At 34.4% G+C, this 25041-nt stretch overlaps 3 protein-coding genes across 4 annotated transcripts; 2 read left to right on the forward strand and 1 right to left on the reverse strand.

Moving 5' to 3' along the window:
* The first annotated feature begins 9201 nt into the window (after positions 1–9201).
* Positions 9202–12146, forward strand: LOC111367964 (L10-interacting MYB domain-containing protein-like). 2 transcript variants are annotated; one of them, XM_022989112.1, is made up of 3 exons: positions 9202–9367; positions 10906–11239; positions 11346–12146. In XM_022989112.1, exons 2-3 carry the CDS (start codon positions 10913–10915, stop codon positions 11949–11951), a joined length of 933 nt encoding a protein of 310 aa, XP_022844880.1. In that variant the 5' UTR covers positions 9202–9367; positions 10906–10912; the 3' UTR covers positions 11952–12146. The 2 variants fall into 2 exon arrangements, with proteins under 2 accessions (XP_022844880.1, XP_022844888.1); XM_022989120.1 differs by lacking the exon at positions 9202–9367 and having other exon boundaries at positions 10451–11239.
* Positions 12147–12202: 56 nt separating this feature from the next.
* Positions 12203–13530, forward strand: LOC111374384. The gene is made up of 2 exons (XM_022997054.1): positions 12203–12905; positions 13061–13530. Exons 1-2 carry the CDS (start codon positions 12203–12205, stop codon positions 13528–13530), a joined length of 1173 nt encoding a protein of 390 aa, XP_022852822.1.
* Positions 13531–20929: 7399 nt separating this feature from the next.
* On the reverse strand, positions 20930–21703 carry LOC111374395. Its single transcript, XM_022997063.1, has one exon. The coding sequence runs from the start codon at positions 21701–21703 to the stop codon at positions 20930–20932; it is 774 nt and encodes a 257-aa protein (XP_022852831.1).
* Positions 21704–25041: the final 3338 nt, after the last annotated feature.

The raw sequence follows: 25041 nt of genomic DNA on the forward strand, positions 1-25041 counted from the left end.
AGTTATTGTCTGTGGTATTTTTTGGTGATATTTGGGTGGTGGTGGTGGCTGCTTACATATTTTGGCGTTGGTGGTGATGATTGACGGTGGTGGTCGTGGTGATTGTGGCATGTTGGTGTTCTGCGATGTGTTGAGGTGGTGATGGTTCTGGTGGGTGGAACTAGCTGAAAAATTACGCTGGGGTGGTGTTGGTGAGGTTGTGAATTGAGCATTGTTAGTGTGTTTGGTGGCAGTGATTGTGGTGGTTTTTGGCGACAGCGGAGGTTGTTGGTTTCGGAGTTTGGCGTGTGGTGGTGGTATGGTTACTGTGATGGTTGTCGTGGTGGTCGGGGTAGATGGGATATAGGGGGTGTTTGTGACCAGTAATTTGTGTCTAATAATAACATGTAACCTAAAAAATGCAATTGTGACCATAATTTATTAAGTTGTGACCAATAAAAATTTTGATTTTGTAATAAATCAATGAATTGTGACTTATGAAATTTTTAATGTGACCGTAAAAATTTTGATTTTGTGAACGATCAATGAATTATGACCTATGAAATTTTTGATCTGTGACTAACCAATAATTTGTGACCTATAGAATTTTGAATTTGAGACTTACCAATAATTTGTGACCAATAATAGTATCTGTGACCTATAAAAAATTTTTATTCGTGATCGAAAAATATTATGTGACCTATAAAATTTGTGTTTGTGACTTATAATTTATTGAGTTGTGATCGAAAAATTAATCTGTGACCTATAAAATTTTTTATTCGTGATCGAAAAATAATATGTGACATATAAAATTTGTGTTTGTGACTGAAAAATAAGTCGTGACTAATAATATGATAAGTCGTGACTCAAAATTAATCCGTGACTAATTATTTTTGGATCTGTGATCAATAAATAAACTGTGACTTACAAAATTTTTGAATTATGATTGTAAAAAAATTTGTGACACAAAATTTTTTATTTGTGACCAAAAAATAATAAGTAACTAATTATATTGTTAATTTGTGACCAAATTGTATAGATCCGTGACCTAAATATATTTAATTAATAAAATAATTAATTAACTAATTAAATTATAAATAATTTTTAATAAAAATCTGATTTTAGAAATTTAAAACTTGTTTTCTTCTTTTCGAAATGTGCCATAATTAATTTCTTAGTTATGAAATTTTCCCATACATAAAATAAGAAAAAGGGAAAATTTCATAACTAAGAAAATAAGTATCTACCATTTCAAAATCAAGAACAAAAATTTCAAATTTCAAAAATTAGATATTTATTAAATTTAATTTATGATTTAATTAATTAATTATAAAATTTATTAATTAAATACATTAAACTCATAGATTTATGTACTTTGGTGACAAATTGATGTTTTAGCTAATCACATGTTAATTTTTTGTCAGACTCACAAATCAAAATTTTACGTCACAAATTATTTTTATGGTCACAATTACATATTTGCATGTCACAATTTATTGGTCATATATTTCATCAATCACATATTTTGTTGATCACATATTACTTATTTGTCACATATTTTATTGGTCACATATTACTTAATGGTCACAAATTAGTCGATTTATTGGTCACAATCATTCAAATATTGGTCACAAACCACTTCATCACCGCACCTACCTTAACCCCATCCCACCACCACCATCATCGCTGCCACAATCACCAAGCCGTCACGCCCTACCTAACCCCAATCCACTACAACCACCACCTCTGCCGCCAGCACACCACAACCCGCCACACCATCACCCCTTGTGCCACCGCCTACAGAGTCACCACTAGGGATGTCAATGAGCCGAGCCGAGCCTAGCCGAGCTTGGCTTGTCCAAAAAAGGGTGAGCTCGCGGCTCATGGGCTGAGCTGAGCCCGACTCGCGAGTAGACGTCGTTTTTTTTTTTTAGAACAAATAGGTAATTTGAAAAATAAAAAAGTAGTTTTTTTTTACTAAAAGAGATAGAAAAAAATAAATATGAAAGCTTTATTTTTTTTATTTTTCTTTTTAAAATAGATAAAATATAAACCATTCTCCTTTATTCGGGTTTGGGACCGCCTATTTAAATTTTTAGTAGGCGGAGTTAAAAATTGTACACGAGCAATTTTTTGTAGTGTGTATAATTTTTTAAAGAAAATTAAAAGTAACGATAAGAAAAAAAAAGTTTCATCAATATAATTAAATCAAATATCACTTACTTGACGACATGCAATTTCGGCATATTTATCTTGTAGTCGAAAATGAGTGTCCTGCCAATCCTTAACGCACATTAACACTTCTAAAATTTTTTTTTAGTCGGCTCCCAACCTCGCTCAAAACTCTTTTACTTGCACTAAAAGCAGACTCCGAAGCAACAGTGCTAACTAGAGGTGTCAGCAGATCTTTTGCAATCGTAGATATAACTGGCCAACTCGTTCATACCTTCGCCAGAATTCAATTATTTCGTCTGGACTTTTTTTAATTATTTTATCTGTTAGCATATTATGGTTGAAATAATCAATTAATTCAGCAAGAAATGCATTATGGCTTGAGCCCATAGATATATGATGAGAATGAGATATAGATGGTAATGACATGGTAGTGACAGTGGTAGTAGATGAACACATTGCAAATGAATCAAATCTATATGAATTAATGCCTTGAAATAAATTAAATATTTTCGCATCTTCTTCTTCAATTTCAGTGGAAGGAGTAGATGCAGATGGTACCCGACTAATATTGGTATCCATTCGGTTCGCATATAATTCATACATTTCACATAATGTTTGCTCTAAATTTCTATATGTGATAGGTGTATCAAATGTTAAGGCGTTTGAAATTTGATCAATTATATATTTAGTTCTCGATAAATTATATCGGGGGTCCATCATGCATGCTAAAGGAAATAACATAGGCAAAATTTTCCAATATTTTCTAAATTTTCACTAAAATCAGGGTCATTTCTGTATTTATGAAATGTTTTTACAATTATATAAAGATGTTCAGGCACCATACAACTGGTGAGATAGTAAATGCCGATAAAATTTTAGTGGTTTCATAAAAAGATGTCAAATTTTTTTTAACTTTCAAAGCTAAATATCAATCACGTTCAGTCAACATACTCTCGTCATCACTTCTAACATGTCTATTGTTATAAAAATCAGTTATTAAATGTTCAAAACCTTCATATGACTTTAATAACAAGTAAGTAGAGTTCCACCTATAACCTACGTTGCTAACAAATGTTTTAGCACTTTGCACTTCTATTTCGGCACAATAATCCTCAAATGCTTGTTTTCTACTTGGAGAGATTGTGATATATATTAGTGCGTTCCTAATATTTTGAAGTTCATCCTCTATATATTTTAAACCATCTTGGACAATTAAATTCAAAATATAACATACACAACAAATATGAAACAAATACCCACCGAAATCAGGTTGTAGTACCCTATGCAATTTTTTAGCAACTACTTTATTAATACTAGCATTATCGAAAGTAAATGAACGAATTTTACCTTAGCAATGATATTCTCTAACAATAATAATAATAACATTAAATATATTATTAGCGTTGTGAGGAAACTCAATAATTCTAAAAGCAATAATTTTTTTATACATGCACCAAAGTGGGTCTATATAATGTGCAGTTGCAGCTATATATGTTCTTTTATTAATCCCTTCCCATATATCTGAAGTTAAAGATATGACACCCCCATATTTTTACAAATCCATAATTAATTGTTATTTTGTTGGAGTAAAATACTGTATTGTATCAGAACGAAAAGTGTTTCGACTTACCCCAACATACCTTGACTGCAGATATTCTTTCACATACGAGACGTAGTGTTGGTTGTCAATTAATGCCAAAGGCAACTCATCACCAGCAACAAGCTTCACTATTTCGGTTCGAGCTTTCTCCTCCGAATACACCCATGTGAATAGGGGTGCAATAGAACCATCGGCATCTGGACTGCCAAATTGCAATTGTGTTTGACAGCTTGGAATAAGTCCGTGTTTGGCCGCATATACTTTGTAATGACGGTTGAGATGGGTGGTACCAATTCTTCTTTGTCATGCCAATCTTTGTTGGCAATATTTACATACTGCTTTGGATTCTTGGACCCCATTGACGTTTTTTCCCGTTGAAATCAACTTAAAGTGATCCGAACATTTTGCTTGTTTTTTCCCCTTTCGCTTTCCTCTCGTATCAGGAATGTTTAATTTAGCATCTTCTTCCTGATCGTGTTCCTCTTCGGGAACGTCAACATCATCCAAATTAATTGGATAATTTGGATTGCCACTTACATGATGATGAAGATCCAAATCTGGAATATTTTCAGGTAGGGGTACGTCATTTAGACCTTCAAATTGATTCTGAAATTGACTTTGCGATATCATAGGCGATTCGTTTCCTCCCACACCGAACAAGTTTTCGACAAATGAGCGTGAATCCATTTGTTTAGTTGTAATAAGTAATAACTAGTAGAAGAATAATTGTATAAATGTAGTGAGAAATGAAAATTGGATGAAATTTCAGTAAATATCGTGAGAACTAAGAAATGAGAATTAGATATTGTATAAATTGTATATAAAAATTGTAAGTTATCAACACAATACAAAAAACTTAGAGAATGATAATTGAGAGTTGAGAGAATTCTAAAAAAATTTGTGGCTAAATGCCACTATTTATAGAAGAAAAGGAAAAAAAAATTTAAGGACCAAAACGGTCACTGAAAAAATTCAGTGACCGTTAACGGTCAAAAACAGAAAAAAAAACAAATTAAATGAGGGACTGAAACGATCACTGACAAAAAGTCAGTGACCGTTCAAAAAAGTGACCGAAACGATCACATTTCAAAAAATGTGACCGTTCCAAACGAGCCGCTCACGGGCTCGTCGCGAGCGGTTAGTTTTTTGTGCGAGCCGAGCGGGCTCGGCTCACCCACTGAATCGTGTTTCTACGAGCCCGAGCCACCTATGAGCTCTGTTTTCGCGAGCCGACGAGCCGTTCAGCCCATTTGCCACCCCTAATCACCACCTCCCGGTGACATCAGCAGCGGCCCACGACATCCACAAACCAATTTGAAAATGTCACTACCACCACCACCACAATGCAACACCATTGTCATTTTCAATTAACCACGCACTACCATGAAATAAACATAAATCCCGTAGCAACCTCCGTTCGACGCCACCACCATCAACACCAAGGCAGCGCCTCCATCACCATTTCACACCTCTCTATACACCGCACCCAACCATCCATTGCACATAGCACCGTACCCAACCAACCATCACCACAGCACATGGAGAAAACAATCACGATTTGCAATGCGCCGTACCTTCGTGCGGCGGCGACGGTGATCTGAGAATAGAGAGATGGATGGTGAAGAGAGAAAGGAGAAGAGAGATGGTGGCGGGGCGCACGTTGATAAAGAGATAATGAAGAGGAGCAGGGAGAGAGAATTCATTCTAGGGTTTGAATGGGAATAGATATGGCAGGGTGTATGTATATAGATTAATTTATAATATTAAATTATTAAATTATAATATTTAAATTAATATATGATTTTTGTATAAATATACATTGCATCTTGTTTTCGAAATTGGATCTTTTAAAGTAGGTCTATATGTAATTTCAACTAAAAAGAAAACCCAAGAAAATTGGGCTACAATAGCCAAATGGACCCAAGGGTATGTTGATACAATTTTTTGTTATTCCTTTTTATTTTCTTTTTGAAATAATTTTTTTTCTTATTCATAATTAATTAGTTGAATCAATACGTAATAAGATTTTGGAAAAATTACTAGAATCCTACAATTAAATATTAATTTTCATAAACAAGGGGGTTAAATTTAAAATTCAAATTTCAGGTGATAAATAGAATTATTAATTGTAATTAATAGAAATTTAATTAAACCTTAATCTACGTAGTAACCCCAACATCCCCACCTGAATTAATCTCTCTCTCTCTCTACCACCACCACTCTACTCACCCCCACCTAGCCCTTAGGAAGCAGAATCGCACTGAGAAAGTACTCCATGCAGCAGTGGCTCCACCTTGTGCAGCAGCGAACCGTTGCTTGCGCCTTGCAGGCATGATGATCCGCTTCCCAAGTTTCGGTCCCTGCTTCCACCTATCCCACCATTTTGTCCGACTCATTGATCTCATCCCACCAATTCTCTAACATCGACACCAACATCAATCTCTAGCAAAGTCAGTGGCATTCTCATCATTTTCGATCAGATCTCCATCTTTCAAGTCAAAACAGAATTTATTATCACAGATTTGGATTTTTGCAATTTTATTGTTCATAAAATTTTAGTGGTGGGTAGCTTTTTCTTTTTCTTTTTTTAAATTAGATATGTTGTTTAGTCAAAGTTTTGGGATGGTTGTTTGTGTTTCGCAAAATGGTGCGGTGATTTTTTGATCTGTGGGGTGGTATAGTTGTTGTTCGTGGTGGTGTAATCGGTTATGATTTTGTTGCTGGCGGTACATGTAGTCGTAGTGAGGTGATTCTCACTTGGTTCTTGACGTTTTTGGGAATGATGGTATCAAAGTGATGATGACGGCGGCAATCGAGTGTGATCAAGTTTATCTTTTTGTGATTGCCTATGTCCAAATCTATGTTAACTAGGTGGAACATTGGAGGTGATGGTAGTGGATTGAGATGCTGATCTAAGGTGTATGCATATTTATTTGTAGGAACTCTATGTGTCCAAGTATGTATTGACTGGTTGTGACCAAATCTGTGTGAATTGTGATCGATTGTGACTTGGTCGCAGTTATAATTGGCCTAGTCACAGACAGTTACTCTGACGATAAATTTGATTACAGTTAGTAACAAATAACATATGTTAGTGATTTGTTTATATACAGTTACAAATTAGATGTTCATATTGAAGACAAATTTGATCACTGCTAGTAGGGTTTGCAACGGTTCGGTTATGGATCGGTTCGACCAAAATCATAACCGCACCACCAATTTTTTGAACATACCATAATCGTACCATAACCACGTAAATCGGTTCGGTTCGGTTCGATTCGATTTGTATCTCGATTCGGCATGGTTCGGTTCGGTTAATAACCACGAAAATAAATTATTTTTTATAGGTTCATCCATCAAATTGATATAAAATAATTTATGAAAAAAGTTAATGAAAAAAAACATAATATTCCAAATGAAAATGCAAATATTATCAAACAATATTCCAAATGAAAATGTAAACATTATCCCAATTTTCAATTGCAAAATATAAATTTAACAAATAATATTATAAATATAACAATACTAAACTTTTCCTTCACTCTTAATTGTTGTACATCGAAGTTACTTGATTCATTCTTCCACACAAGTCTTACTAGCATAGATCAGCACTCAAAGTTCATTCCTATATAGTAAATAAGAAATGTAAGTAGAGAATACAACGATACTATTTATTCCAGAATGGTCTTAACTAAGATTTAAATAAAAAAATGTACCTCTTTGTCAGCTTCCTTTTCGCTAAACGTTGCACAATCTCTATAGTATGATGAAGAAGTAAAATTTTCTACACACAATAGAAAAAAATTAACAATAAAAGAAGCCGTTCGTGAGTTTGTGGTTTGTAGAGAGTAGGGTTTGCATTTATATATAGTCATATTAATGCTATTATTATGGTCTAATGGTAAGTGGGCTGACCGGCTGAGTCAGGTAAATGTAATGGGAGGGATTTTATTTTGGGCTAGATAGAAAAGTAGTATAAATCCCAATTATCAATTCAATTGTGTGTGTTTTTTTTTTAGCGGGTAATTGGTTCGGTTTCGGTTCGACGGCGTAAATACCATACCTGCACCACCACGAACCGGTTCATTAAAATAAAAACCATATCCGCCCCTTTGCACCATCGGTTCGATTTTTTTTGCCCCATTCGGTTCGGTTAACCGCGATTTTCAGTTTTGACGGTTCAAATTGTCATCCCTAACTGCTAGTCATATATAAAATATACACAGTCAAAAAAATAAATTTGGTAACAATTAGTCTATAGGTGGGGTGTAATTTTCAGAAAAATATTTTAAATTTTTGAAAAATGTCTACTGAGTGGGGAGTGGTTCCAAGGGTTCGAGTGCAATCTCCAAAAAAAAGTTTTTAATTTCTGAAAATTTTCTAGAGTTGAAAAAAAATAATAATAATAAAATAAAAAATTATAGAGTTGATATTGGATGGATAGGGTAGCACAGAGTAAAGTGTCGGTGGGGATGGTTCCAGCGTGGGGTAAAATCTTCAGAAAAGATTTTCAATTTGTAATTTATTATTATTATTTTTATTTATTATTATTTTTTTCACATGTGAGTAGGATGGTATGGCGTGGCTGGAGGGGTCTTAGGGATGGGTAGATTATTAATTGGAATATAAATAATCGGTGGGGGTGGGAATAATTATATATTATATATTAATTAGAATTAAAATCTGAATTTTGAAATAATTTAACAAGTTTGTTAATTATAAAATGTGATTTTTATATGTAGGAGTCATATATTGTCTCCTAAGATTTTCCCTATGAAAAAGATTTCTAAACCAACTAAAATGCAATTATGTTTCTTATACTATATTTATTGTTACAAATTATGTGTCATTATTAAGAAATTGAATTTGAAATTCTAAAACAATTGCGAATTTATTGATAAGATATATAATTCAAAAAATAAGGGTCTGTTTTCTTCGTGTTTCAATTTTATAGTTTTGAACTTTGAATTCATTTTAAGTTGTGTTTTGAGTACATGTTTTGAAATTGTTGAAAATACGTTCTCTTTATCATTTCGAGAAATTGTTTTCCAAAACATACAATTGAAAAATACGTTTACTTTGAAATTTTGAGATTTTTTTATAATATTTTATTTAAGAATACCATGAAATGTCAATGCATACATGGTAACACACCACAAACATGGTCAAAACATGGTAGTTCTTTGAATTCTTGTAATGCAATTACAACTCTCTATACATATTATTTTGATTAAGTCGGTTAGCTTTAATAAATTAAAGAAAATTAGGGTCTGTTCTCTTCCACGTTCTCGGCTCATTTTGTGTTTTCGATTTTTCAAAATGATAGAAACGAGTTCTTTTTCACGTTTTCAAAAATAAAGTTTTGAAAAAAAAAATTGCACTAAAAACTGAAAACGTCTAAAATGACGTTTTGAGTGTTTTATGTAGAAAACATGGGTTTGATGGAAAACACGGGAAACAACCCAAATTAAACCAACCCTTACCTCTCTCTCTCTCTCTCTCTCACCCTCACTGACATCTCTCTCTTTCCCGTAACTCTTCTCGCCTCTCTAGCAGTAGGGTTTTCTATGCTCCTCCGCCAGCCTCGGTGAACTCTTCTCGCCTCTCCAATAGGTATATCTCTATGTATTTGTTTGTATTGCTTGGGGATTGGGGATAAATGTTTTGATTTTGGCTGGTACATATTTGTTTGAATTGTTGGTGTAGATATTTGATTGCTGTGGATATTGTATTCATATAAAAGAGTCAAGCATTGTTTTTGGTTTTTGAAATTTCGGGTGGGTTTTGTTCTTTGCATCAAAATTTCTGCATTTTTAATTGTTTTGGCCTTTTTGAATTTAGAATTTGATTAGGAATTCGTAGTTTATCAGTTTATGTAATACTGGCCTTTTCTCCCTTTAATCCTGACTAATTTTAAGTTTCAGAATGATTTTTTTCTTCTTTTTGATTTTGAATTTTTAATTAGGGTCAACGATTCATATTTAGAATTTTTATTATGTTAGAATTTGCCTTTTTTTTTTTGTAGTATTTATGATTCTAGGCTACATGATTGAGTTTTTGGTTAATTTGACTATAAAATTTTGTGTGTGCGTGTGTGTGTGTAATGGAGGGAGGAATTTTGTAGGTATTATGTTACTTAATATGTAGGGAAATGATCTTTTGGAGATGCCTTAAGCTGAGAGTTGGATTGATTAACATAGTTTAGAATGGAATCTTCTGCTGTGAAAATCAGAAAATGAATATCCATGAATGTATAACTTATTGTGCCTTTTACCTTTGAAATATGAATGATCAAATTTTCACGTTTTATCAATTAATATAATACATTTGGTGCCTACTCTTGTTATGCAGAATTTTTGTTTGATGTATTATTGAAATGGTTGTTGAGTTCTCATGATAGAGAAGTAAGGTTAATTTGCTTTCAACATTTAAACGAGTCAATAAAGCAATTCAATTTTTTTGGTATTTTACTTGTAGCATGACCGGGTTTATGTTCTTTTTCTGGTTTCTGAAATTGGTTTGGTTTGTGAGGCTATCATCATGTCCGGTTGCATATATATTGAGATTTTTTTTGTTGAAATATAAAATTTGATGTGAGACCTGGTCTCAAGTCCAAATTTTTTTCCAATAGTTAATATTGATGTTGGGCATTCTGGGTTTTTCATTTTCATTTTTTTCCATACGTTAGGAGCTTTTCTCTTCAAAACCTACTAGAATTGTTTGGTAGATCAGAACCACATTATATACTTCAGGCAAGCTTTATCAACTTTCTTTTCAATACTATTGGAGAATTGCTTAGTTGTAAAACATATTACAGTGTTCTTGTGAGTAATCAAGTCAAAGTCATTTGGAAGGTGCTGAAATTTCTACTCACTTTTTTTGTTGATGCAATGCAATGCATCAATGAAGTAACTTCTTATTACTTTTCCAACTTGGTATCTGCTAGTAGTAATTTCAATGCAAAGATTCTTGAATTTGTAAGTTAAAATGATGTTTGGCAATGTGTTGATCCTTATAATTATGGGTACATGTGTTAGTATGCTTTTGAGCATTTGGTGGTATGTGACTATAATTAAATACATTAATATATCTTCAAATCGCCCACGGAAGGTCTTATATATTTGATGATAATTTGATGTATATGAATATAGCGTCAACATGGGTGGTCATAGAGTTCGGAATAAGGAACCAATGTCATGGTCGGACGAGAATGAACACGCTTTTATTGAAATTCTTTACGAGAAAGTGAAATCAAATGCATTGCAATGTTCTACATTCACAAGAGACGAATGGGGCAGGATCAATGAAATCATGATAACTTCAACAAAAATGGATTACGGCATAGATAGCTTAAAAGGAAAGTGGAACCGCTTGCGTAAGAGTCATCGCATGTTCTCTGAACTTTTGGGACATACGAGTGTTACATGGGATCCAAATACCAACAAAGTTAATGCTGCAGAGGAAGTTTGGCAACACTTTTATACGGTACATATATTTATGAAAGAATATGTTCGTCCTTATTTTTTATCTTATCAATTTTATATTATTTTCTTCAACACGCTAACAATGTGGTTTCTTTTTTCAATGTTAGATTAACAAGTCGGATTACAAGTTGTTCAAGAGGGAAGGATGTAAGCACTACCACACTCTTAGGGAGATATTCAGCGGGACTACAGCTACTGGAGGATTAGGCAGTGCCTCCACCCAGCATCCAAACACATCAGAGGAAGAAAGACAGCTAAAAGATGATTTTTTGAATAGAGGAGTACATGTGACTGCAGAAAATGATGATGAAGTCGATGTGGTTTCAAATACTCGTCCACGTAACGAAATTGGTACATCAGGTAAACGACGACGTAAGGAACCTAAGGTCAGTAAAAGTGATAAACTCGAGGCCTGTATGGCACAATGGTCATTTACAGTTAGTTTGAGGAATGAAGAAACTGAACTTAGAACACTTTACCTAAAAGAGAAGCTTGCAAAGATCAAAGGAAAAGGTAGTTGTCAATTAGATAATGAAGTTACTAGTCCAGATCTTTATTCAGATGTTACTTGCTTGGACATTTTAAACAATATCGAAGGGGTGTCTAATGAGGTTTACATGAAAGCAATAAAGGCTTTCAAGGATCCCGATTTCAGGGTGTCATTTGTGAAGATGCCAGAAGCAAGGAGAGGACCTATCTTGGAACTACTTTGATGTGACTATTGTTTTAATATGTGATTGTTGTTATGTTGAAGTGCCATGTTAAACTCGAGGCTTGAAGTACTTTTTTTTCTCATTTTGTGGTGATGTTGTACTGTTTTCATTTACAAACATTGTGATATTGTTGGTTGGAGAACTGATGTTGATTTGTCTTCACTTTTTTAATGCTTGATTGCTTGTTTTATTGAATTAATGGTGGTTGATATGACTTGTGATAATTAATTTGGTTATATTTTGTTCGCATTATGGCTAGTGGATCAAATGTGGATGATAATTTGCATGTCGATGAGTCCATTGAGGAAGAATCGAGTGATGATGAGTTGTTATATATGGATGATGTTGACGCAAATTTTGGAGAGTTAATGGTGCTTAATTACTTTGTTGCCAACAAAGGAAGTATCATTGGCAGGACACCTTGTAGAATATCATTGCTTATAGGAAAAATGTACATCCTAGAAATTTTGAATGGACATCCGGACATATGCTATCGTAATTTTCGTATGCAGAAACACGTTTTCATGAATTTATGTGACATTTTGAAAGAGAAAGGGTTACTAAAAGATGGGAAAAAAGTGAGCGTCGATGAGGGTGTGGCTATGTTTATGATGATTGTAGGGCACACTACACGATACAATGTTATTGGTGATAGGTTCCAATATTCCAACAACATGATACACAAATGGTTTAAACGAGTTGTTAGGGTTGTTATCTCATTTGGCACCGAGATGATCCGTCTGACAAATCAAGACATTGTGCATGAGCGGATTTTGCGCAAATATCCTTTCTTTAAGGATTGCATAGGCGCAATAGATGGAACACATGTTGCAGCTTGGGCTCCTGCATCGAGACAATCATTTTTTAGAGGAAGGAAAACAAATGTAACACAAAATGTGATGTTGACATGTGATTTTGATGTGAAATTCACATTTGTGTATTGTAGTTGGGAAGGTACTGCTAATGATTCGTGAGTATTCGTTGATGCAGTCACAAGAAGCTCGAACAACTTTCCAATGTCATGAGGAGGTACATTCTTATACGTCAAATAATTATTGCGAATATATTTATAATGTCACACTGTATAAGCCTTTTATTTTTTTTTGCAGATCAATTTTACCTTGTTGATTCTGGATATCCAAACATGCCAGGATTTCTTGCCCCCTATCGAGGTCATAGATATCATCTGCGTGACTATGTTGGACGGAGAAGGCTACATGAGAAGGAAGAATTGTTCAATTATAGACACTCTTCATCCCGTAATATTATTGATCGTTGCATTGGAGTTTTAAAGGCAAGATTTCCTATTTTGAAGTTGATTACCAATTATCCACTTAGTAGGCAAAGACAAATTCTTACTACATATTGCGCAATAAACAACTTTATACGTCAGGAGAACGCTTTAGATAAGTTGTTCGTAGAGTATGGAGAGGAGGATATGGTGTTTCAAGACATGCTGGAGTCAAGTCAAGATCAAGAAGTAATACATTTTGATACTAGTCAAACAGCTCAAATGGTACAAGTCAAGGATCAAATTGTTACACAAATGTGGAATAACTACTCAAGATATCGTACATGATAGTTTCGATGTACTTTATATTTTGTTTAGTGCCTGCTTGTCGTGGCACGTAAACTTATAATAGTATCTAATGAACTGTGTTGGCAAAAAATATTTTAAGATTTACCAATTTCAAAATTTATGAGGCTGTTTAGTAACCATTTTTTAACTACTCAAAATTAATTATTCGAACGTTGCCACTCACTTATCTAACAATCCCTGCGTAATTATATAATAAACATTTTTTTCTCTTTTCCTCACAATACCCCTTCCACTTGCCACCCTGACAACGTATGCATGCATAAAAAGACACAATTTTTTTTCTTTTCTGCCACCCACTTTTCTGACAACTATGCATAAAATAATAGAAGTGAACTAAGAACACTGCATTATCTATCTAAAATCACTACACAATTTCAGAACGTCATTTTCACTATCTAGGATGAAGAAAGTACTCGTTATGACAAAGATCCACCGCAATATTTCATCTGTATAGTGACATCCTGTCTGCTGAAACTGTTTCTATCGGATGCCCTAGAATGAAGCATTCTATATATTTGAGTACAAACATTATGCAATTTGGCCTGTACAAGAAATGCTTGTACGTTAGTGTAATGTGCCATAAATGAGAACTTAACAACGGTAATAAATAACAAGAGTTGAAATGCTCACCCATTGTTTGCACATGGTAGATAAGGTATAATCTCCTGCTTCATTCGTTCCTTGATATGTTTATTTATGTCTCTTTTGATGGAAAGGGGTGGACACTGTAATAATCCTTGAGCCATAGTGTATGTTGCGTTTGTGTGTGCCTTGATTGCATCTGGTGTGTGAACATTATTGCTGCAGTCGTATATTTGAAATTTTCAATCAGGAGTATTGACCATGAAAAGATAACATTCATTGCCTGGATATGAGTTTGAAATTAATAAATACTTGCACCCCATCCACGGACGACTATCTAAGGCAATCTACCATTGATATAGTCTTGTAGGCGCGTTCCATCCATTTCACCTCTATGATTTCCCATTCGAAAGTTTATTTGCCACCTAATGTGACGAGAGCACTTCTCTTGGAATTGGAAGTCCAAAATTGCATATTGTTTATTGATAAGTGTACAACCTTCATTCATACGTCGCCTCAATAACTTCAGCTCAATATGCTAATAAAATAAAGACATGTAACATATATCAGACATATTAACTACGAAATCAAATTGAGTGTTGTTACTAAAATTCCATACTGCAATATTCAGATCTTTCGTTCAATCTAGTAGCGTTCTCAGCATATCCCTTCCGTAGACGTTCTCACTGCCGTCGTCCAAGTATGCACTATATGATACAATTGACATTAGTATCAAATAAATCAACACAGAATTTCTGGCGTTGCTGTAATATTGTTTAGCATTCGAACTAGGAAGAATGAGTAAAATTTGTTATCCTGGTTCATCTATCGCTATGAAATCTCTATTTGTCCTATACTTTTTCATGTCGTAGTATTCTAAGGGATGACTTATCGATGATGAAGACTGTGTGTATTTCCTCTTCCTTTCCCTTTCTCTTCTCAACCTTTGAGCATGTTCGATTTGTTGAGACGTTGACATCTCCTGTTCATGATCAGTAGGATTTGGACTTGCATGTAGAGATACATCTTGCAGCATGGAACCTATAATGGCTTCTATGTTCGATTCTCAGTTAGATAATCTATTATGCATATTCTTAGTATGTTCGTCAATGTATGATCTCACAGAACATAAACTGGAATCCACATAACACCGTATTTGCTCTTGTTGCTGTTGAAATAATTCTTCTTGTCTTTGCAGAACTGCTTGATAATGGGCTTATTGTGTTTACGATTCGTGGGCCATATGACTCTGAAATATACCAGATAGAGAATTATCTAGTACAAATGTAAACAATGTTGCATGTAATCTTGCAACGATTTAGTCTGTTCTTCGAACAGCAGCTTTTGGTTGTCAAGGATCGCGTGGTTTAGGGCTCTTGATTTTTCAACAAAGTCCGCCTTCAAGTTGCCACATAGATCGGACACATCCGATATTGTATGCTGTCTGTACATACCAATTATTTCTTCCAAACGGTCTTCAGTTACATATCTTGAGGTACCAGAAACAGAACTAGGCCCAGCTCCAATTAAAGTTCTTGGTGTACTACCACTTGTCGCTTGCTACGCACGGATGTGATCCGGTAATGGTTGTGCTACATTATCCAATTCTCCGTTGATAATAGCATCTAGTATACTATGTTCATTGTCAGTTGGCAGTGACAAATTTGAGTACCAAGGTGTTTCTATTTCTTTTTTGGTAGGTTGCAGCACTGCAAGGATTTCGATCTGTAATCATCGTAAACAAGTTCGTCTTAGCAAATTTTTTAATGTCAAGTTTTACCAATTTAATGCGTATGTCATTGTACATTGGAATTAAAAAGTCATACCTCTTCCGTATCCAGAAATTCTTTAACAATCACTTCCTTTAGTATTGTATTAGGCCTCCACTTGTACATTCGTGGAACCTGTGCTGTTTTGTATCTATGACGTCCAAACTTTTGTCTGATCTGTGAAAATGCTTCATATATCCAATACTGCAATAGAATTACAGGTAAATGTCGATGTATATAATATATTTTTTTACGAAGAAATTATACGGAATACAAGAACACTTAGAATATGATCAACATAGCTGAAATGCAAGTGGATAGCCTTATACTGCATACTTACATTCTGTTTGTCGGTTCTGTTGCATCCTTACCACTCATTCCAATTGCGACTCTTTCAACGAATTTAACAGAACGAAATATGCGGTACGGCACCATGGATACATAAGGAACGCATTAAGATGTTCAACGATGCCCAACGTTCTATAATCAATTTGTCTTGAAGTCGGTTTCAATACATACTCCACCAACATAATTAGTCCCAACTTAAATTTATCTTCCTCGTCTTCGCACATATGGAAAGCTTCAAAAGGCGTTCTATTGCTAATTTTTTTTGACCCCATTGAAGTATTGATCTCTAAGACAATCGTTACTATAGTTAATTTCAATGGATGGTTCATGACAAAGTAGTCCAGTAATTAGGCAAAATTCTTGCATGCCGAACCTGGCAACATGGTCAGCTAATCGTACCCAAAGTTCATTATTTTTTCCACAATGTACAATTCGTAGTAAAAATTCGTGTACCAACTTACTACTAAATTGTTCTTGTTGTCCCCTGAACATAGCTCCATAAACAAATCCACAAAAAATACTACACAGTAAAGAACATTGTTGATTGGCATCTATGAATTCTACAAAATTTTTAATGTATTCGCGATTTGGACACTAGATGATAGTAGCGGAAAACCACTGATCTAGAGAGAGAACGTATTCTAAAGACATATGCGTAAATTACACAATAATGAATATTTTCAAACGAATGTATTATTTTGTTTACGAAAACCCAATATAGAAAATGAACGTAAAAAAAAGTGTGCAATTGATTGTAAATTATATTGTTAGACAAATCAGTGGTTTTCTGCTACCATTGTCCAATGTCCAAATCGCGAATACATTAAAGATTTTGTAGAATTCATAGATACCAATCAACAATATTTTTTACTGTATAGTAATTTTGTGAATTTGTTTACGGAGCTATGTTCAGGGAACAATAAGAACAATTTAGTAGTAAGTTGGTACACGAATTTTTAATGCGAATTGTACATTCTAGCAAAAATAATGAACTTTAGGTACGGTTAGATGACCATGTTGCTAGGTTCGGCATGCAAGAATTTTGCCTAATTACTGGACTACCTTGTCATGAACCATCCATTGAAATTGACTATAGTAACGATCGTCTTAGAGATCAATACTTCAATGGAGTAAAAATAATTAGCAATAGAATGCCTTTTGAAACTTTCCATATGTGCGAAGACGAGGAAGATAAATTTAAGTTGGGACTAGTTATGTTGGTGGAGTGTGTGTTGAAACCGACTTCAAGAAAAATTGATTATAGAACGTTGGGCATGGTTGAACCTCTTAATGCGTTCCTTATGTATCCATGGTGCCATACCACATATTTCGTTCTGTTAAATTCGTTGAAAAAGTCGCAATTGAAATGAGTGGTAAGGATGCAACAGAACTGACAAACAGAATGTAAGTATGCAGTACAAGGCTATCCACTTGTATTTCAGCTATATTGTTCATATTCTAAATATTCCTGTATTCCGTATAATTTTTTCGTAAAAAAATATATTATATACATCAATATTTACCTGTAATTCTATTGCAGTATTGGATATATGAAGCATTTCCACAGATCGAGCAAAAATTTGGACGCCGTAGGTACAAAACGGTATAGGTTCCACGAATGTACAAGTGGAGGCCTAATACAATATTGAAGGAAGCGATTGTTAAAGAATTTCTGGATACGGAAGAGGTATGACTTTTTAATTCCAATGTTCAATGATGTTCGCATTAAATTGGTAAAACTTGACATTAAAAAATTTGCTGAGACGAACTTGTTTACGATGATTACAAATTAAAGTCCTTACAGGGCTGCAACCTACTGAAGAAGAATTAGAAACACCGTGGTACTCAAATTTGTCACTGCCAACTGACAATGAATATAGTATACTAGATGCCATTGTCAACGAAGAATTAGATATTGTAGCACAACCATTATCGGATCACATATGTGCGCAGCAAGCGATAAGTGGTGGTACACCGAGAACTTCAATTGGAGCTGGGCCTAGTTCTGCATCTGGTACCTCAAGATATGTAACTGAAGACCGTTTGGAAGAAATGTTTAGTATGTATAGACAGCATACAATATCAAATGTGTCCGATCTATGTGGTAACTTGAAAGCAGACTTTGTTGAAGAATCAAGAGCCTTAAACCACGCGATTTTTGACAACCAAAAGCTGCTGTTCGAAGAACAGACCAAATCGTTGCAAGATTACATGCAACATGATTTACATTCGTACATAGATAATTCTTTGTCTGGTATGTTTCAGAGTCATATGGCCTACAAATCGCAAACACAAGAAGCCTATTATCGGGCAGTTCTGTAAAGACAAGAAGAATTATTTCAACAGCAATAAGAGCAAATGCGGTATTATGTGGATTCCAGTTTATGTTCTATGAGATCATACATTAACGAACATACTGAGAATATGCAGAATAGATTATCTAACTGGGAATCGAACATGGAATCCATTATAGGTCCCATGCAGCAAGATGTCTCTCCTTATGCAAGTCCAAATTCTACTGATCATGAATAGGAGACGTCAACGTCTCAACAAATCGAACATGCTTAAAAGTTGAGAAGAGAAAAGGGAAAGGAAGAGAAAACGCACACAGTCTTCATCATCGACAAGTCGTCTCTTAGAAGACTACGACATGAAAAAATACAGGACAATTAGAGATTTCATAGCGACAGATGAACCATGGTAATAAATTTTACTCATTCATACGAGTTCGAATGCTAAACATTATTACGGCAACGCCAGAAATTTTGTGTTGATTTATTTGATACTAATATCAATTGTGTCATACAGTGCATACTTGGACGACGACAGTGGGAACGTCTAGGGAAGGAACATGCTGAGAATGCTACTAGATCGAACGAAAGATCTGAATATTGCGGTACGAAATTTTAGTAACCACACTCAATTTGATTTCGTAGTTAATATGTCTAACATATGTTACATGTATTTATTTTAATAACATATTGAGTTGGAGCTGAAGTTATTAATGTGGTGTATGAATGAAGGTTGTACACTTATCAATAAACAATATGCAATTTTAGACTTCTAATTCGAAGAGGAGTGCTCTCGTCACATGAGGTGGTAAATGAACTTTCGAATGGGAAACCAGAGAGGTGAAATGGATGGAACGCGCCTACAAGACTATGTCAATGGTAGATTGCCTGTAGATAGTCGTCCGTGGATGGAGTGCAAGTATTTATTAATTCCAAGCTCATATCCAGGCAATGAATGTTATCTTTTCATGGTCAATATTCCTGATTGAAAATTCCAAATATACGACTGCATCAATAATGTTCACACACCAGATGCAATCAAGGCACACGCAAACGCAACATACACAATGGTTCAAGAATTATTGCAATGTTCACCCCTTTCCACCAAACGAGATATAAATAAGCATATCAAGGAACGAATAAAGCAGGAGATTATACCTTATCTACCATGTGCAAACAATGGGTGAGCATTTCAAGTCTTGTTATTTATTACCGTTGTTAAGTTCTCGTTTATGGCACATTACACTAACGTATAAACATTTCTTGTACAAACCAAATTGCATAATGTTTGTACTCAAATATATAGAATGCTCGTTCTAGGGTATCCGATAGAAACAGTTTCAACGGACAGGATGTCACTATACAGACGAAAGATTGCAATGGATCTTTGTCAGAACGAGTACTTTCTTCATCCTAGACAGTGAAAACGACGTTCTGAAATTGTGTAACTGTTTTAGATAGATAATACAATGTTCAAAGTTCACTTCTATTATTTTATGCATGGTTGTCAGAAAAGTGGATGGCAGAAAAGAAAAAAAAAATTGTGTCTTTTTATGCATGCATGTGTTGTCAGGGTGGCAAGTGGGAGGACTATTGTGAGGAAAAGAGAAAAAATTGTTTATTGTATAATTACGTAGGGATTGTCAGATAAGTGGTTGGTAACGTTCGAATAATTAATTTTTGGTAGGTAAAAATGGCTACCAAATAGTCTCATAAATTTTGAAATTGGTGAATCTTAAAATATTTTTTAGTAGCACAGTTCACTAGATACTATTATAAGTTTACGTGCTATGGCAAGCAGGTACTAAACAAAATATAAAGTACATCCAAACTATCATGTACGACATCTTGAGTAGTCATTCCACATTTGTGTAGCAATTTGATCCCTGACTTGTCCCATTGAGCTGCTTGACTAGCATCAAAATGTATTACTTCTTGATCTTGACTTGACTCCGACATGTCTTGAAACACCATATTCTCCTCACCATACTCTACGAACAACTTATCTAAAGTGTGCTCCTGACGTATAAAGTTGTTTATTGCGCAACATGCAGTAGGGATTTGTCTTTACCTACTAAGTGGATAATTGGTAATCAACATTAAAATAGGAAATCTTGCCTTTAAAACTCCAATGCAACATTCAATAATGTTATGGCATGAAGAGTGTCAATAATTGAACAATTCTTCCTTCCCACGTAGTCTTCCCTGTCCAACATAGTCACACAGATGATATCTATGACCTCGACAGGGGGCAAGAAATCTTGGCATGTTTGGATATCCAGAATCAACAAGGTAAAATTGATTTGCAAAAAAAAAATAAAAGGCTTATACAGTGTGACACTATAAATATATTCGCAACAATTATTTGATGTATAAGAATGTACCTCCTCATGGCATTGAAAAGTTGTTCGAGCTTCTTATGACTGCATCAACGAATACTCGTGAATCATTAGCAGTACCTTCCCAACCACAATACACAAATGTGAATTTCATATCAAAATCACATGTCAACATCAAATTTAGTGTTACATTTGTTTTCCTTCCTCTAAAAGATGATTGTCTCAACGCAGGAGCCCAAACTGCAACATATGTTCCATCTATTGCGTCTATGTAATCCTTAAAGAAAGGATATTTGCGCAAAATACGCTCATGCACGATGTCTTGATTTGTCGGACGGATTATCTCAGTGCCAATTGAGATAACAACCCTAACAACTCGTTTAAACCATTTGTGTATCGTGTTGTTGGAATGTTGGAACCTATCACCAATAACATTGTATCGTGTAGTGTGCCCTACAATCATCATAAAGATAGCCACACCCTCCTCGACGCTCACTTTTTTCTCATCTTTCAGTAAACCTTTCTCTTTCAAAATGTCACATAAATTCATGAAAACATGTTTCTGCATACAGAAATTACGATAGCATACGTCCGGATGTCCATTCAAAATTTCTAGGGTGTACATTTTTCTTGTAAGAAATGATGTTCTACAAGGTGTCTTGCCATTGATACTTCCTTTGTTGGCAACAAAGTAATTAAGCACCATTAACTTTCCAAAATTTGCATCAACATCATCCATATATAACAACTCATCATCACTTGATTCTTTCTCAATGTACTCATCGACATGCAAATTATCATCCACATTTGATTCACTAGCCATAATGTGAATAAATTATAACCAAATTAATTATCATAAGTCATATCAACACTATTAATTCAATAAAACAAGCAATCAAGCATTAAAAAAGTGAAAACATAAACATCAGTTCTCCAACCAACAACATCACAATGTTTGTAAATGAAAACAGTACAACATCACCACAAAATGGGGGAAAAAAGTACTTCAAGCCTCGAGTTTAAAGTGGTACTTTAAAGTAGTTCCAAGATAGGTCATCTCCTTGCTTCTGGCATCTTCACAAATAACACCCTGAAATCGGGATCCTTGAAAGCCTTTATTACTTTCACGTAAACCTCATTGGACACCCCTTCCATATTGTTTAAAATGTCCAAGCAAGTAACATTTGAATAAGGATCTGGACTAGTAACTTCATTATCTGATTGACAACTAATCTTTGCAAGCTTCTCTCGCTGGTGTCTTGAATTTTTTTCATTCTTATTCTGTCTTTGTTGAAAAGAATGAAAGAAATTACACTTTATTTTGCAGATTGTTGTTTCCTCAAGTTACACTTTAAACATTTTCTCATTTTAACAAGTCATAATATTATTTGTCCAAATGTTCATGATTTGAATTTTACAATTGGCAGGAAAATGTACAAGAATAGAATACATCTAAGGCTGTTAAAAGAATGGCAACCAAACGACGTCGTCCTCTAGAGATTGGGAGGCACGGGTTTCAATCTAATCCATAGAATTAATATGAACTATAGGATGACGATTGATTTTTTACTAGTATTAGTTAATCATTATTCTATCGAGCTATCGTGTTTTTTCATTGGAGAAGAGAAGATAACCTCGACATGGCTAGAATTATAGGGTTCTACATTGATGACATGCCAGTAATTCGGCGTGATTGCACAACAGATGAATACCCCAATATCTGCAATGAATTATTGTTATCTCCGAGGTTTCTTTATAAGAAGAATAAATGTGATATAATTCTTAAGGAATTGCTATATTTTAAGGACATTTCCCCTTATGTTGTCGAGAAGGGACTTGACCCCTGTATTAGAGGATATGTCCTTTATGTTATTTAATGTTTTCTTGCTTCCTCAAGGAACTATTCATCGGTGCCCTGCATGTATCTCTCTTTATTGAGGAATGTTGATGTTATTCGAAATTATGCATGAGGAGTTGCATTGTTATGCCAACTGCATCACAGCTTTGCAGAATTCAAAAGGGCAATGATTGGCAGGAAAAATCCTAAAATCATGAGTTTTTGTGCTCCTTTTCTCATGGTATATATTATTTTTATTTGTTTCCTTCATTGCTATAATTTATGTAAGTTGATAAATTTTAACTTAACATTTTTTATTTGTTTGTAGTTTTTTCTTCTATGAACACGTGCCTATAATTCCTCATACTTTCTATAAAGTGGATATTTATAAAGAGAATTTTGAGGATAGAGAGTTGTTTTTGACATTTCTATTAATGGTTGGATGGTCTCATTCGGTGGAGCGCAAGTCCAAAAATTTTTATACCAAAAAGAAAATAGAGGAATTTGATTTGACGCTTACAAATGATAATGTAAGTTTATTTTATTTATATGAATTTTTAATTACTCTACTATAATTCTCTTTAGTTTTCAATTAACTTTATGTTATTTTCTCTCGTTAGATTGTGTGGCTGCCATATCAAGATTACCGAACGACTTTCTATCTCAATATCTTGCTGGACAGATAGATGTTGGGTTTTTCCATACAACATTGATACGCTTTGAAAAATTGGCATATCATAGGCCAGATTTGTGCCCACTTAAGTGAAATTTGTCGACTGATATTATTCCACTCGAACCATCACGCCGATAATCAATAAGAAATGCACTGCTTTACAAAAATTTGATTGGACTGTGAGGCACGCGAATTTTATAAAGAAGTGGGATGAGAGGAAATTAAATCTCATTATGAACAGAAATGGTAATTTATTTATTTTATCCTTTTTTTAGTTTGTTAAACTTTATTTGTGTTTTAAGCTAAACGTGTTCTTTTTGTGTTTGGTAGATGCGAATGAGAATCAAGGGGGTTCGAATGGTATTTGTCCTTGTTTTTTTTGTTTTCTAATTTTTATTTATGTTTTAAACTATTATTATTCTTTTTATGTTTGGGGTAGATGAAAATCAAACTCCAATGATGCCCGGAGGAGTTTAAAGTAATCTGGGGGATGACTTTCATGAAGGGGCCAACATCACTGATAAAGGGCCTAGCCAAAAAACTGGGGTTCATGAAATTCATGTTGAATATCAAACTCCCGTTGAGCAGTATGAAGTAGGTCTCAATTATTTTGTGGATGACTTACATGGTCTAAGCCTTGGTACTTATGGAGGGGCCAGCACCATTGATGGAGGGCCGAGCCAAGAAACTGAGGTAGGCAAAAGTCACAATGAAGAACAAACTCCTACGATGCAGCATGAAGTAAGCCCTAATTTTGCTGTAAATGCGGATGGCATGAGGCGTGGCAAGAAAGTGAAGATAACCCCTTCATTGCTTGGTCCATATGAGGTTGATTCAATCATCCATCAAATTCACAAGCATAACAATTGAATGGGAGGAAGTGGTAACCATTATTTCATCTATTTAGACATATCAATCTTCTCTTATGGAATTTTTTTGTGTAGATGTTTTATCTTCTATGTAAAATTTTAAAGATTATAATTTAATTAGAATGACATGTTTTGATTTATATGAAAAGCGTAGGTGACGAAGGTTAATAATACAGTGTAGGAGAAACTAAACACAATTGCATTTTGTCTACGCAAATGAGGACGTTGCAATTATTTTCAGATCTTGTAATACTTGATGTTCGCGTGCATTCTTATGGCTGATAATGTTTAAGTTACAATGATATGTAGCTTCAGAGTTTGCCCGAGATTTCACTATCATATCAACTGATTTGATGCTGCATGTCATTTGGTTTTTGCTTTCAAATCAATGATAAATATCTTGTCCCAGAATTGCAACGCTTCTGGTTTTCCTCTCTTAATTTCCCTAGTTAAATGTGAGGATTTCGTCCAAGTTGCTCCTGCTGGCTATGCATAGATGAGATAATTGTGTAGTGCTCTTTCTGGTGGGAAGTTATTGGTCAACTGTGAAGATGGGTTGGCTGCTAATTTCTGTTCATCTATCTTGGAAGATATTTAGACTTCCCTTTTTTTAAATCTTCTGGTAATCTATATCCATTTTTCCCTTTAGCTTTGCCAATTGTCATGTTGTTTGAAATGGCGTTCCCCAGTTACCAAAGCATCTAAAGTTTTCACTAACTTGTATTTGGGTATAAATCGCATGTCATTTGGTTTTTGCTTTCAAATCGATGATAAATATCTTG

The sequence above is a fragment of the Olea europaea genome, chromosome 2 (assembly GCF_002742605.1).
Source record: "Olea europaea var. sylvestris chromosome 2, O_europaea_v1, whole genome shotgun sequence".
NCBI lineage: Eukaryota > Viridiplantae > Streptophyta > Magnoliopsida > Lamiales > Oleaceae > Olea > Olea europaea.

What these genes read in the sequence shown, in the direction of transcription:
- LOC111367964 (XM_022989112.1), top strand. Translation starts at nt 10,913, where the DNA reads ATGGGTGGTCATAGAGTTCGGAATAAGGAACCAATGTCATGGTCGGAC. An exon ending in TTTGGCAACACTTTTATACG is followed by an intron (nt 11,240 to 11,345) that starts GTACATATATTT and finishes TTTCAATGTTAG; the next exon opens with ATTAACAAGTCGGATTACAA.
- LOC111374384 (XM_022997054.1), top strand. Translation starts at nt 12,203, where the DNA reads ATGGCTAGTGGATCAAATGTGGATGATAATTTGCATGTCGATGAGTCC. An exon ending in TGTGTATTGTAGTTGGGAAG is followed by an intron (nt 12,906 to 13,060) that starts GTACTGCTAATG and finishes TTTTTTTTGCAG; the next exon opens with ATCAATTTTACCTTGTTGAT.
- LOC111374395 (XM_022997063.1), bottom strand. Translation starts at nt 21,703, where the DNA reads ATGGCTAGTGAATCAAATGTGGATGATAATTTGCATGTCGATGAGTAC.